The sequence below is a fragment of the Haliotis rubra genome, unplaced genomic scaffold, assembly GCF_003918875.1.
Source record: "Haliotis rubra isolate DU_JTF1 unplaced genomic scaffold, ASM391887v1 Scf37, whole genome shotgun sequence".
NCBI classification, from domain to species: domain Eukaryota; kingdom Metazoa; phylum Mollusca; class Gastropoda; order Lepetellida; family Haliotidae; genus Haliotis; species Haliotis rubra.
This window is the reverse complement of record NW_025767046.1, coordinates 3,144,320-3,158,460: the sequence shown is the minus strand read 5'-3', so window position 1 is coordinate 3,158,460 and position 14,141 is coordinate 3,144,320. Positions and strand designations below refer to the sequence as shown.

General features: G+C 38.3%; 1 protein-coding gene across 1 annotated transcript; it reads right to left on the bottom strand.

The window, feature by feature from the left end:
- Positions 1–1,431: 1,431 nt before the first annotated feature.
- Positions 1,432–13,046, bottom strand: LOC124285872 (S-methyl-5'-thioadenosine phosphorylase-like). The gene is given in 10 exon segments (XM_046722151.1): positions 1,432–2,824; positions 3,171–3,293; positions 4,510–4,596; positions 5,085–5,192; positions 5,194–5,238; positions 6,326–6,428; positions 6,681–6,848; positions 7,549–7,607; positions 8,052–8,138; positions 12,915–13,046. Coding segments are annotated over 10 exon segments (834 nt in total). The 5' UTR covers positions 12,930–13,046; the 3' UTR covers positions 1,432–2,785.
- Between the last annotated feature and the right edge of the window lie 1,095 nt (positions 13,047–14,141).

Sequence of the window (14,141 nt, the reverse complement as noted above, 5' to 3'; positions counted from 1 at the left end):
GTGGATAGACTTCATCCCCTTTGACACTATATTCAGAGAGAAATTCAACAAAACTTATGTAAGTTCAAACGGCATTAAAATTGGAAAAATAAATAAAATACAAAATCAAAATATGGGATGCACGCCTTTCTTAGAGTCCCTATAAAGCACATGTGTAATCTAAATGAATTCCATATAGTAGTTTTTGAGCAGAAGTGGATAACGTACACCCCCCTGTTGGATGGAACGAACAGGCTGAATAGAACAACAAACATCTGTAAAAGTGACAAAATTAAGAAATTTCATAAAAAATTATGAAATGCACACCTTTAGAGTCCCTACAAAAGACATGTAGAAGTTCATTCAATTCTGTTGAGCAGTTTTTGTGGAGAAGTGGATAGACTTCATCCCCTATTACACTATCATCATAGAGAAATTCAGCAAAATGTACCTAAGTTCAAATGTCTCTAAACTTACAAAAACAATAAAATACAAAAATAAAATATGAGATGCACACCATTAGAGTCCCAAGAAAGCCCATGTATAAGTTCATTGAATTCCACATAGCATTTGTTGTGGAGGAGTGGATAGAGTACATTCCCTGTTTCGTACGGACAGACACGGAGGGTAACCCTGTATGCCCCCAGCCATATATGGCGGGGGCATAAAAATGATTAGCGATTGTAAAAAAACATATTTTCGATTAATTGGAATTTTGTTGTTTTAGTTTAACACACTTGAATGAAGTAAACTAGCGATTAAATTTGACGAATATTCACGAACAAACACGCACTCAACAGCGTAAAGCTATGTGCATTGTAACATTTTAACCACATTTATTGTTTAATTACATGCATTTCATTGCATGACAGTATTAGTTATAAGGAACATTTTTTAGAAAAACCTGGGGAAAAACCCTTCAAATTGGTGATTTATTTAAAAATGTATATATTTCGATAACAATCGATAATAGTTCACCACAACCCTCCGATAATAGATAGTGGATTTGGTTTCCGATTCCCAACACTAGGGGGAAGGGTCATTAACATAGTACATGCTTCTCCATAAAAAAACCCATCATCCCCACTATCCATAAATTATGAACGGTCCCTCATGTTGCCATGGGGATGGAGAAATGTCTTGTCTACCCTGCTTATAATGACCCTTGTTATAACACCAAACTGGTTATAACGACCAAGGTTGTCAGTAACAATTTCCCACCATTAAAATTCTCTGAATACAATGTCAAACTGGTTGTAATGACTCTGCCAACCTTTCTCAGAACAAATGTTCCAACTGCCTGGTTATAATGTCTGGTTATATTGCCAAGTTCCTTTTGCCAAGTGGTCAGCACACCAGTAGCTATGATTATGTAATTGTTCAGTAGGTGTGCAAAGTTGATATGAGTGAGTTGTTAAATACTTCCTTAATCCTGTCAGTTAAGAGTTAATCTTTTGGACTTTTTTCACTAGTAAGTTTATACAAAGTTTGACGCAACTCAAATAGATTTAGTAATCTCTGCTCTATAAATTAACTGTTCTTGGCACATATCATAAAGAGTCATTCATGGCTTTCAAAAGAAAATGTCTATCTACGCTACACTGATTTTTATCAAATGTACCTAATGGATTGGGATAGAGAACTTTGACAATGGGCCATTTTCAGGATTATTAGCCATTTTTGAATTTAGAATGGGCCACTGCCCTTGTATCAATAGTAAATTTTAATGGGCCATTTTTTATTCTAATGTGCAAAATGGCCCATTGCCCCTGCCTTTCCCAGTCCCTGGTACCTGAATGCATGCATGACTTGGTTTTAAATGACTAGAAGGCCCCTCGGGTTATGACATCCAAATGACTACTAACCTTCTAGCACCTCATAAGCAGCTTGGTATCTGGGGTAATAATGTCCAGCATGCTGTATGTGCTTAGGGGGAGGTGGGGTAGCCTAGTGGTTAAAGCGTTGGCTTGTAACGCCGAAGACCCGGGTTCGAATCCCAAACTTGGGAAATACTGATGACTGGTCAAATCAAGAACATACAAAGTGCAGCTACAGCTTCTTATGAAAGTGTAATGTACATGAAATTAGCAACTGATACATCACCAATGAGAACACAGAAGGTCAAACTATGTACTCAACATGGGAACCAGTGGTACAAGATGGTCATATGGGATTTTTTGAAAATTTGGTTAAGCCAGACCAGTCTTATTTCTTGCTTTATGGATTTCTGTCCTAAGAAAACCTAAAGGCAGGAGAGAAAAAGGAAAATCACCAGTCAAAGCAAAAACCCACATGAGTTTCCATGGTAACCCTTTTGTTTAAATCAACTGAAATTAAGTTGAGTGAGTTTAGGTTTCACACTGATTTCAAGAGTATTTCACTTATATCACATCAGCATTAGGATTTTATTTTTTGAGCAGGGGAAAATTAATTAATTTTTTTTCTTATTCTTAAAAGTATACGACCGGCGGATCCGTAAAACAAGAAATAAAATTGGTCTGGCCTTATTGAGAAAAACAGACATATGTAATTTTTTGTCAAATTTGAAAGTACACAACAAAACACAATTACGAAAGACATGCACTGATAGACATACATTTTCTTTGTGATATACAGACATGGCAAAATGATGGGCCAATTAAAATTCAAGACAGATAAGAATGTGATCACCGACTAACAATTTCAATCTTGTACTGCAGTCTGAATAATTGATAGACAAAGGGAGCTCATTGGTACTCCAGGTGAGTCAGTAACGTGTAGAACAGGAAGCCTCTGTCACTGGACTTGGTGGAGAGTGATCACTTCACTATTCTGGTGGTAACATCACAGACCTCTTAGCAATATCCTGAAATAATATAGAAAACCATTTGGTAAAATAATGAAACGCCATTACACTTATTCTTGAATCTACAAAATTCCGTCGGAGTTTAAAAAAGAACTAGTAATCACACAGTGATTAAAGTAGATGTAAGTTAGTGTTGTTTAAGTAAAAATTTAAATTTTCTGACAGTTTTATGGTTAATTCATTTCAGTGATCAAAACATCAATTCCTGCAGTGCCTGGGATTTATGCTGTTGGGGGGATATTCCAGCGATATCATAGTGAATAACACGAGAGATAGGCCTCGAACGATGTTGTAGTCATTGGCCACATTTCTGAAGAATTGTTGTTCTGCTGTACCCCTCACTCACTCTATATTCAGCTATGGTATCGGTCCAGTCCTCTTCTGCTATTCTTGGAATAGCCTTTTTCAGTGTGTTGACTGCTTTCACAGCATTCTCTTTGAAGGCTTTTACAGCTAATTCAACGTTCACCTGCAATATCAAACCAAGAATATTCACACAAATGCAGTATATATGCACATATATATATATAGGTTTCTCATAACTGTCAGAATGTGGATAACTTAGAGTACTACCTCTTTTAAACAAACTTTGAAAGTCATTTCATGGCTGCAAGAAAGATGATGATAAAAGGACGTGATGAAACAACACGAACAGGACGGGATGAAACAACACGAACAGGACGTGATGAAACAACACGAACAGGACGTGATGAAACAACACGAACAGGACGTGATGAAACAACACGAACAGGACGTGATGAAACAACACGAACAGGTCGTGATGAAACAACACGAACAGGACGTGATGAAACAACACGAACAGGACGTGATGAAACAACACGAACAGGTCGTGATGAAACAACACGAACAGGACGTGATGAAACAACACAACAGGACGTGATGAAACAACACGAGCAGGATGTGATGAAACAACATGAACAGGATGTGATGAAACAAGACAAACAGGATGTGATGAAACAACACGAACTGGATGTAACAACATGAACAAGAGACAGCAGCACTGGAACAAGCTGTCTATTTGTTGCTCGGAGTCCAAACATTCTTAACTGACCACTACCAAGGCTAACAGTCTCTGAAAATATATAATTTCGATGTGAAGAGATGACTGTTTTTGAAGTGAAAATGAATCCCAGTAAAGATACTCAGAATCTGAACCTGAGGAAAATCTAGACTAACTTTATATGGCTTTGCATTGCAGAACGGGAAACTAATGTGGTTCTGGGACAGTGAGGCAGACTAAATAGTAACCTGTCAACATAGACCTAACAGATGTAAACACATTCAAAGGGGAACTCAACCTGTGGTTGCTATCACCAGCAGTGGATTCCCATGGGTTCACACAAATTAACACCTATCATCTGCCTTGTCGTAAGAGGCGACCAATGGGATTGGGTGGTCAGGCTTACTGACTTGGTTGACACGTCATCATATAACAATTACGTAGATCGATGCTTCTGCTGTTGATCACTGGATTGTCTGGTCTGAACTCCATTATTTACAAACATATAGCTGGAATATTACTGAGTGAGGGGTTAAACAACCAACCAATTATCTGCATGCTGGTAAAGTCATCTGCTGACACTCATAGGGCACTAGGAACATATTCTGACTGAAATTCCACAGGATAATTATTCAAAAGCCTGGATTTATAATTTCTCACTCACCGCCGCTGTGTCTTCCCGCCAGGAGTCGTAGTCTGTGACCAGAGCCAGTGAAGCGTAACACAGACCTGCCTCTTTCGCCAAAGCCACCTGGAACATGAGTTTCTTAAATGATGATACATACCAAACCGTTTAGGTACTTCAAGCATATTTTATACAATTACAAGTATCAGATGCTTGATGGGCATTTAGAAGTTGGAAGGTAACATAACAACGTATGGTATGGATTTACAACTTCTCTAATGTTTACAACACGACGTTTCTGGGCTACTTCTTGCCCCTTCGTCAGGTGAATGATTCAGGTGTTGTAAACATTAAAGAAGTTGTAAATCCATACCATACATTACGTTGTTAAATTATAAGTAAGTTTTAAACTTTTACAAGAATGTTTTATACTATGACAAGTATATTTTATATTAGTTTTTATACAAGTATGTTTTAACTTTTATAATATTACTAGTATATTTTATATGATTACAAGAATATTTGAAACAAGTATGTTTTGCAATATGAATGCAGTACAGTGGGTAAGTGAGTGATTTGGGATAACATTATCAAACACCAGACAGATAGCGTACCTCAGGGACTGTGCTCATGTTGATCACATGGCCTTCCCACAAACGGAACATTTTGCTTTCAGCTTTTGAAGAAAACCGGGGACCTTCTATGGTCACCATCGTGCCTTTTTGAATGATGGCTGTAACCCAGATCCTTCAGGCACCCACACAAAATCTGAAAAGGAATGAAAGAAAAGCTGCACATACACATATTTCTGGAGAGTGTGATCCTAATATTTTTTATGAGTCCATTAGATGCAGCATGTGTGCAACAGAAATTAGTTCTACTTTCCACAAAAATGTCCGAGGTATTAAAAGGGAATCGTTTTCGTTCATAATCAAGTATTTCACTCAACACAACTGAGTCTTGGACTGACTGACTGAGTTTGGTTTTACGCCGCTTTTAGCAATATTCCAGCAAAATCACGGCGGGGGACACCAGAAATGGGCTTCACACAATGTACCCATGTGGGGATTCTAACCCGGGTCTTCGGCGTGACTGAGTCTTGGAGAGTCATTTAAAAGTTGGAGGATCCTGAACACATGACGCTTTTGTACTGCTGAAAAAGCGAGGATCCTGAACACATGACGCTTTTGTACTGCTGAAAAAGCGTCCTGTATTTAAAATCAACTGAATGTTCAAGATAATTCTTTCGTGACCAACATGGTAATCTTCTGCATGAATCTAAAGGATGTTTATGACTCTCTAAAACTATGCAATCACATAATCACTCATGGTTTTCATAAACTTCAAATCCTAACTATGAGTTTCAACAGAAATTACTAAATGGGAGACAGAAACTATGACTGACAGCAGACTTGGTTCACAAACTATGTAGAGTATAGCAAAGACAAATCATTTCAGAAATAAGACCAGATTCGCTAAAAACACAAGCATCTTTCATTCTAATGATGTGATCAGATTTCATTCTGAGTTCTTCTGACAAAATCTTGATGCACAAAGGCACTGATTCAGATAGGTTGGTTGGTTGGTTGGTTGTTTTACACCGCACTCAGCAATATTCCAGCTATATGGTGGCGGCATGTAAATAATGGAATCTGGACAACCAATCCAGTGATCAACAGCATGAGCATCAATGTACGCAATTGGGAACCGGTGACATGTGTCAACCAAGTCAGCGAGCCTGACCACACAATCCAGTTAGTCGCCTCTTACGACAAGCATGGGTTACTGGAGATCAATTCTAATTCGGATCTTCACAGACTCAGAAGAAAAGATAAGATTTTATTGAGATTCTTACCTGCCTGGTTCTTGAGCAGAAAGGCTCGTTCATGGGAATATGGCAGACACCTCTATGTGAGGAGGAAGATCCATCATAGAATGTCAGAGCTCTCTTCTGAGTTCTACAACAAAACAACACAGAAAAAATTAATATAGGTAGGCTGAATTGTCTCTAAAAGAGTTACATCCCTTTCATTATCAATTTAGTTTTCTGTGCTCTCAAACCTGTCAATACGAAAACATATTATTAATCTGACTGTAGAAACATTTTGGAACTGAAAATACAAAAAATAAAAAATGATTAGAAAGATGTTGACAGGTACACCGAATATGGTCAAAATCTACATAACTATGTAAGAACCATGTGTTTTCACCTGTCAATAAACTGGTCGATAACGACTATATCGCCTGGGTGCATGTCTTCATGCAGTGACCCACAAGCTGTAGTAACCACCAGATGCGTGCATCCTTCTGCCTTCAGCGCCTCCACATTCGCTCGGTAGTTGACGTTGGATGGCATTAATGTGTGTTGTCTGCCATGTCTACAAAACATTCATGAAATGTCATTTCTTCAGCTTGTTAAAACAACTTCAACTACAGACTCAGTTAATCAAATTACTACTGAAAAGTATGATGATCTCATTGATTCATCGTTGACTGTTTGTTGTTTAACACCACACCCAGTAATATTCCAGCTCTATGGCGGCAGTCTGTAAATAATGGAATCTGGACCAGCCAATAAATTGATCAACAGCATGAGCATCAATCTATGCAATTGGGATATGATGACATGTGTCAACCAAGTCAGCGAGCCTGACCACCCAAACCCATTACTTGCCTCTTACGACAAGGCAGATGATAGGTGTTAGTGTGTGAACCCATGGGATTACACAGCTGGTAATAGCAACCATGTTGAATGTGTTTACCATTGTCAGGTCTGTATGCTAGACAAATGATTAAGAAATTTGGCAGCTTACTATTTAGTCTGTCTCACAGTCCCTCAACCACATTAGTTTCCTATTCTGCATTGCAAAACCATATAAAGTTAGTCTAGATTTTATGTAAATAATCGAGTCTGGACCAGACAATCCAGTGAGCATCAATCTACACAGTTGGGATACGACCAAGTTTTGTCAACCAAGTCGGCGAGTCGTTCCCACCCGTTCCCGTTACTCGTCTCTCACGACAAGCATGGGTTGCTGAAGACCATATATAACCTGATATATGTTGTTACTGACTTACCTAGCCAGGAGGACACACTCAATGCCACTTATAGTTCCAACAACCAGGCAATCTGAAGGCTTAAAATACAAACAAAATATCATACATGTGACAGATTTATATTCCAGTGCAACATACTTGTTGGAGTAAGTGAGTGAGTTTCGTTTTACGCCGCTTTTAATAATATTCAAGTAATATCACGGCGGGGGACACCAGAAATGGGCTTCACACATTGTACCCATGTGGGGAATCGAACCCGGGTCTTTGGTGTGATGAGTGATGCTTTAACTACTCGGCTAACCAACTGCGCCTGACTGGGGCCAATCTTATTTTCACTGTCATTCAAATCTTATGAGTAGGTCATAAGTTCAATATGTGGCATACATTTTGTAGTACCTGTGTTGCAACGACTCCAACACCAAAAGCTACATCTGTACTATTTTGTTTATCATTTAGGACATCCAGGATGACCGGTAAATGTTTTCTGTAATTTTGGCGCTTTATTTGAGAATAACATTACTTACCTTTCCAAATGGAGTTTCAACATACTTTGCCTGCCTGTTCTCCAATATGTCAGGGTTGTCCAGACCAGATCCTCCAATTATTCCGACCTAAATCAATAAAAAGATAGATCACCAATGGGCATCCTCACAATTAAAGAGTGAAAAAATTGTTTAAATTTGTCTACACAGCCTTCTGACGTAATACTTCACAAAACCTCGTGAGTGAGGGAGTATGGTTTTACGCTGCTTTTAGGAATATTCCAGCAATATCATGGCGGGGGACACCAGAAATTGGCTTCATACATTGTACCCATGTGGGAATTCGAACCCAGTGTAACAGGCCAGAGTATACCCTTGTCCCAGACTATACCTGAGGTTAAACTGGGCTAGCCTAGTTCATACCCCGGGGTATATTCTCAGGGCTCGTTTTAGTGCTTTGTTACTTGCACTGGTGCATCCCAATATTACAAAGTGCAACCTAGTTATTAGTCTAACTTGCACCAGGTGCGAGTCAATTTTTTAGACTTCAGCTGGAAAACAGAATGATGAGGAACTGACTTGTAAGAGTGACTCTGATGACTGTATGAGCAGTGACTGAAGGACTTACTGTTCATGAAATTGTTATAATGTTCTAAACTATCATTACCAAAACTAAAGCATCATATTTTATGCAAGATTTTATATTGAGCAGCAGGTGCAACCTGTTTTTGTCTGATGCATTAAGGTTTCTACCTAAGGTTGCACTGGGTGCAAGTAGGTTTCATTTCTTTAAATCGAGCCCTGATTCTGGACTAGGCCATAGTATAACACACACAGACACCCAGCCCAGATCATACCCCTATAGAAAATAAGTGATTAAGGACACTGCTATAATTTTATTGTACTTTACACACAATTAAACACTGGTTACAACAATAAAATGGTCCGATACATTCTCCAGGTACAAAGCATAATCAGTCTGGGTTTTCAAACTGAAGCTGGCAGGGTATGTCAGCCATTGCATTAACTGACCAACTGCACTGTAAATGTATATGTCACATCTTAACAGACTGGCTGTTGACATTACTTCTGCATCTGTTATGTTGCTCCATCTCGTTAAATTCCTGAATTAGTGACATACTCATTGACATTTTGGCTCTTTGGGTCTTCAGCGTGACGAGTGGACGCTTTAACCATGAGGATACCCCACCGCCCTTAAAACCTCATGAGTGAGTGAGTGAGTTTGGTTTTACGCCGCTTTTAGCAATATTCCAGCAACATCATGGCGGGGGGACACCAGAAATGGGCTTCACACATTGTACCCAAGTGGGGAATCGAACCCGGGTCTTCGGCGTGATGAGTCAATGCTTTACCCACTAGGCTACCCCATCGCCCCTGAAACCTCATGAATCTGGTCGAGATATACATCCTGAGCTGCTGATGCAGAGTAATGATAAGATTCCCTTGTACAATGCATACTTCCTTGAATAGTCAAAAACACTGATGGGGTTTGATGTGTGGGGCTTTATGAAATATACAAAGCTCATTGTGATATGATAAAATGGCAATAAGACTTAATAATTCAAATTACATATTAATTTTTTTTACAGTACAGAAATAGCAACTGTCTAACTAATGTGCACCATCATGATCACAGTATCTATGAAAAATAACAACAATAGCAGACAGAGAAACAGATTATACTATGTGGTGACATATTCCCTTCACAGGGTGAGGCCCACTGTGTTTTTTTTGAGTGGCATTCTAGAATTTGACTACCATATAAATAATACATGTGTACATATTACATCAAATACAAGTACCACGATCATCCAAGTAGACATAAATAGAGAGTGTCTAACAAGCCATTTGTAGAAATATAGATCAATTATGAGAAAGTTATTGTTAAGTTAAGTTAATTATTTTTCTGTGAAAACTTAAAGCATTGTGTCTTGATGATAAAATCCTGAACAGATTCAACTATTTTCTGGTTTTCACAGTGAGTAAGTTCTTTGTTTCCATTCATAATGGTATCCAGGTTATAACCGGTAGTATAAAAATACATATTAGTTCTTATCTGAATATAGTTACCGCAAGTAAAAATATAGTGTATGGCGTTTTCACTCTGACATCCAGAGGAGCAACATGGACTGTCTATTAAATGCCTGATATACTTATCGGCGTTTAGGTCGCTACAACCGAGCCTGAGGCGGCAGGGAACGATTTGACAAAATCGAATGCCATAATTTAGGTCAAAATAATTCATGTTTTCGGTTTTTGTAATTAGAATTTTAAATTCTGAGAGACTACATGACAAAACTATATGGATGATCAACTTCTTTATTTACACAATAGCGATGTTTCAGTATAGATTCTTCTTCATATGCTTGAAAACAGTATAAGAATCTACACCGAAACGTTGCTATTGAGAAAATAAAGAAGTTGATCATCCATAAAGTTTTGTCATCCCGCCCACTGTGCTGTGCCATCATTTCATAAATCCACACTATTGTGGAAAGAAAAATGGTAACAGATGTTCTCCATATAGATACACAAAAAGATTCATGGGTAAACTGAAATGGTTAAAACATATTTTATGGATGAACAGCTTCTTTATTCCGGTGGTGCGACGTTTCAATACAGATTCATATATCGTTGTGTATGGAACAGGCTGAGAGAGATTGGACTGAGACCCGACGTCGGGACCTTGCTACGTGGTCACCATTGCGCTCAACGTCTCTGTTATCTAAAATTATCCACTTGGTGGTATAGACATTACTTTCTTCTAAACTGAGGTAAAAATTCATTTCTTAAAGTCTATTTGTGGACGAGTTATACATGTTTGAAAATACAACATTTTCGCAACAGATTTCTGGGTTATGCGTTTCTTTTTAGGAATAGTATATAACCAATAACACATCCCAGTATATAACCACTGACATATCCGAGTATATAACCAGACATATCCGAGTATATAACCACTGACATATGACAGTATATAACCAGACATATCCCAGTATATAACAAATGACATATCCCAGTATATAACCATCAACATATCCCAGTATATAACCACTGACATATCACAGAATATAACCACTGACATATCACAGAATATAACCACTGACATATCCCAGTATATAACGACTGACATATCACAGAATAAAACCACTGACATATCACAGGACATAACCACTGACATATCACAGTATATAACCACTGACATATCACAGTATATAATCACTGATATATCCCAGTATATAACAAATGACATATCCCAGTATATAACCATCAACATATCCCAGTATATAACCACTGACATATCCCAGGATATAACCACTGACATATCCCAGGATATAACCACTGACATATCCCAGGATATAACCAGACATATCCCAGGATATAACCACTGACATATCACAGTATATAACCACTGACATATCACAGGATATAACCACTGACATATCCCAGTATATAACCACTGACATATCACAGAATATAACCACTGACATATCACAGGATATAACCACTGACATATCACAGAATATAACCACTGACATATCACAAAATATAACCAGACATATCCCAGAATATAACCACTGACATATCCCAGAATATAACCACTGACATATCCCAGTATATAACCACTGACATATCACAAAATATAACCAGACATATCCCAGAATATAACCACTGACATATCCCAGAATATAACCACTGACATATCCCAGTATATAACCACTGACATATCACAGAATATAACCACTGACATATCACAGGATATAACCACTGACATATCACAGAATATAACCACTGACATATCACAAAATATAACCAGACATATCCCAGAATATAACCACTGACATATCCCAGAATATAACCACTGACATATCCCAGTATATAACCACTGACATATCACAGAATATAACCACTGACATATCCCAGTATATAACCACTGACATATCACAGGATATAACCACTGACATATCACAGAATATAACCACTGACATATCACAGGATATAATGACTTACATTTCCCAGTATATAACCACTGACATATCACAGTATATAACCACTGATATATCACAGTATATAACCACTGATATATCCCAGTATATAACCATCAACATATCCCAGTATATAACCACTGACATCATTGTATATAGGCTTACAAAATCAAGTCAAGCGAGCCAATTTCATTTCACTTCAATTTTCCATTGTTTTGGGAAAAAATCACCATGTAACATACATAAACTTATGTCTTTTGGAGTTACCTGCAAATTGCTGCAGAAATGTGTCGAGCATGTTAAGACAAATGAGGAACAATTAATACTGACAGAAAGACAACACCAAGAGAACAACAGTCCAACCATGCAGTGGGTACAGATCTGGATATGAATAAATGAGGAATCCCTGATGACAGTATATCTGAATAGATGAACTCGATGAAGGTGAGCATGCTTTAGTGCTTTTATTTTCACTAATAGTGTCATGAACCAACAGCTTGAGATAGCATACCATGCAATAATGTCATATTCAGTTTTGAATCGACCCCCGTCCAGATGGTTTGTCCTCCACGCTGGAAGCATGCTCGACACACATTCTGTCAGTGTTGACAGGATTTCAAATTATTCAATCATCTGCTGTTACCCATGCACCAATGATGGGAACTCACTCTCACGAATATTCGAAATTACATAACGACAGTGAAGGAAAAAATCTTTAATTTGTGATGACAAACTCTTAAATAGCACATATCTATATTTATTATCATATGCAAACAACCTCAGAAGATAATTTTGCTAAAAACTTGTTGCCAAAACCAAAATAGGTTTGCAGATTTATAGCCAAGTGTTGTCGTGATGACCTATTCGAACACGTGCGATGTATGACAGTTACCTTTACCTTTACTTTCGACATGTTTGGGGTTGTGGTCAGTGTTTCCTGTAACGTGCAACTCTTGTTTCTCCCAGAGCCGTGACCCTTCCTCCAACAGACCACGCGTGTGATACGAAACGGGATCTCGTAACGGGAGTTATCTCCCGTTGTGGCTCATTGTTTACAAACAGTTCCTGGTAGAATCGTGTTATTCCACAGTATTTTAAACGGCCTCGTGGTGGTGTATGTTTTCAGTACAACCAGGAATTATTGAGAATTTAAAGATTGTAATTTAAAAAAAAACATTCACTCATTACTCACGTATTAAATGTGAATATTAGCAGAACATAACTCCAGATTCAAAGACAGGTGAACAGTTAGTATTTTGTCAAGTCATCATGGGCAGCAATGCAGGCTTCAATGCGGCGGGGCATACTACTGATCAAAGAAGTTAGAAAGTCGTGGTCCATGCTGTCCCAATATCGGACCACCTCTTCTTTCATTTCAGCAATATTTGTCCGATTTTTCTTATTGACACTTTCCTTCTTAAGTCCCCAAACATTTTCTATTGAATTTAGGTCAGGGCTATAGCTTGGCCAATCTAATAATGTCATATTTTGGGTCCGAAACCAGGGCTGTGAATGCTTTGAACGATGTTTTAGGTCGTCGTCCTGCTGGAAAATCCAAAGATTTCCATAGAACACGTGAGCAGATGGAAGTAAAGGTCCCTCGAGAATATCTGTGTACCGCTCACTGTTCATATTGCCCCTAACACAGATATGCCACCCCACACGTTACATTTCGGACTGTACTTTGGGCGCTGATACAAAGGTTTTTAAGTTTGTTTGGTCCAGAATTTCAGTGTATTAGGAAACAGCCACACAGAACTTTCATCTGAGAAAATCACATTGTCCCAGTTAAAATTTCTATGCTGTAAGCACCAGTTCAACCTTCGCTCCTTTTGTTCAGGTTTCATGATCGGTGGTGGAATTCCTCGACTTTTCTGCCAACCAATTGCATGCAGCTCAGTTCTAATTGTCTCCTTACAGACAGCCACAGTTCCTCTATCAATCATATCCAGCCTTAAGTTTTCTTAACTCCTTCGTTTGTTTTTAGAAACAAGAATACAAAGCCGCCTCCTGTCACCGACAGTCAATTTTCTGGGCCTCCCTACGCTTCCCTGGTGCTCAATGCCATATCCATTTGCAATATTTTTCAAAACACGATAAACAGTGGACAAAGGGATGCCTGTTC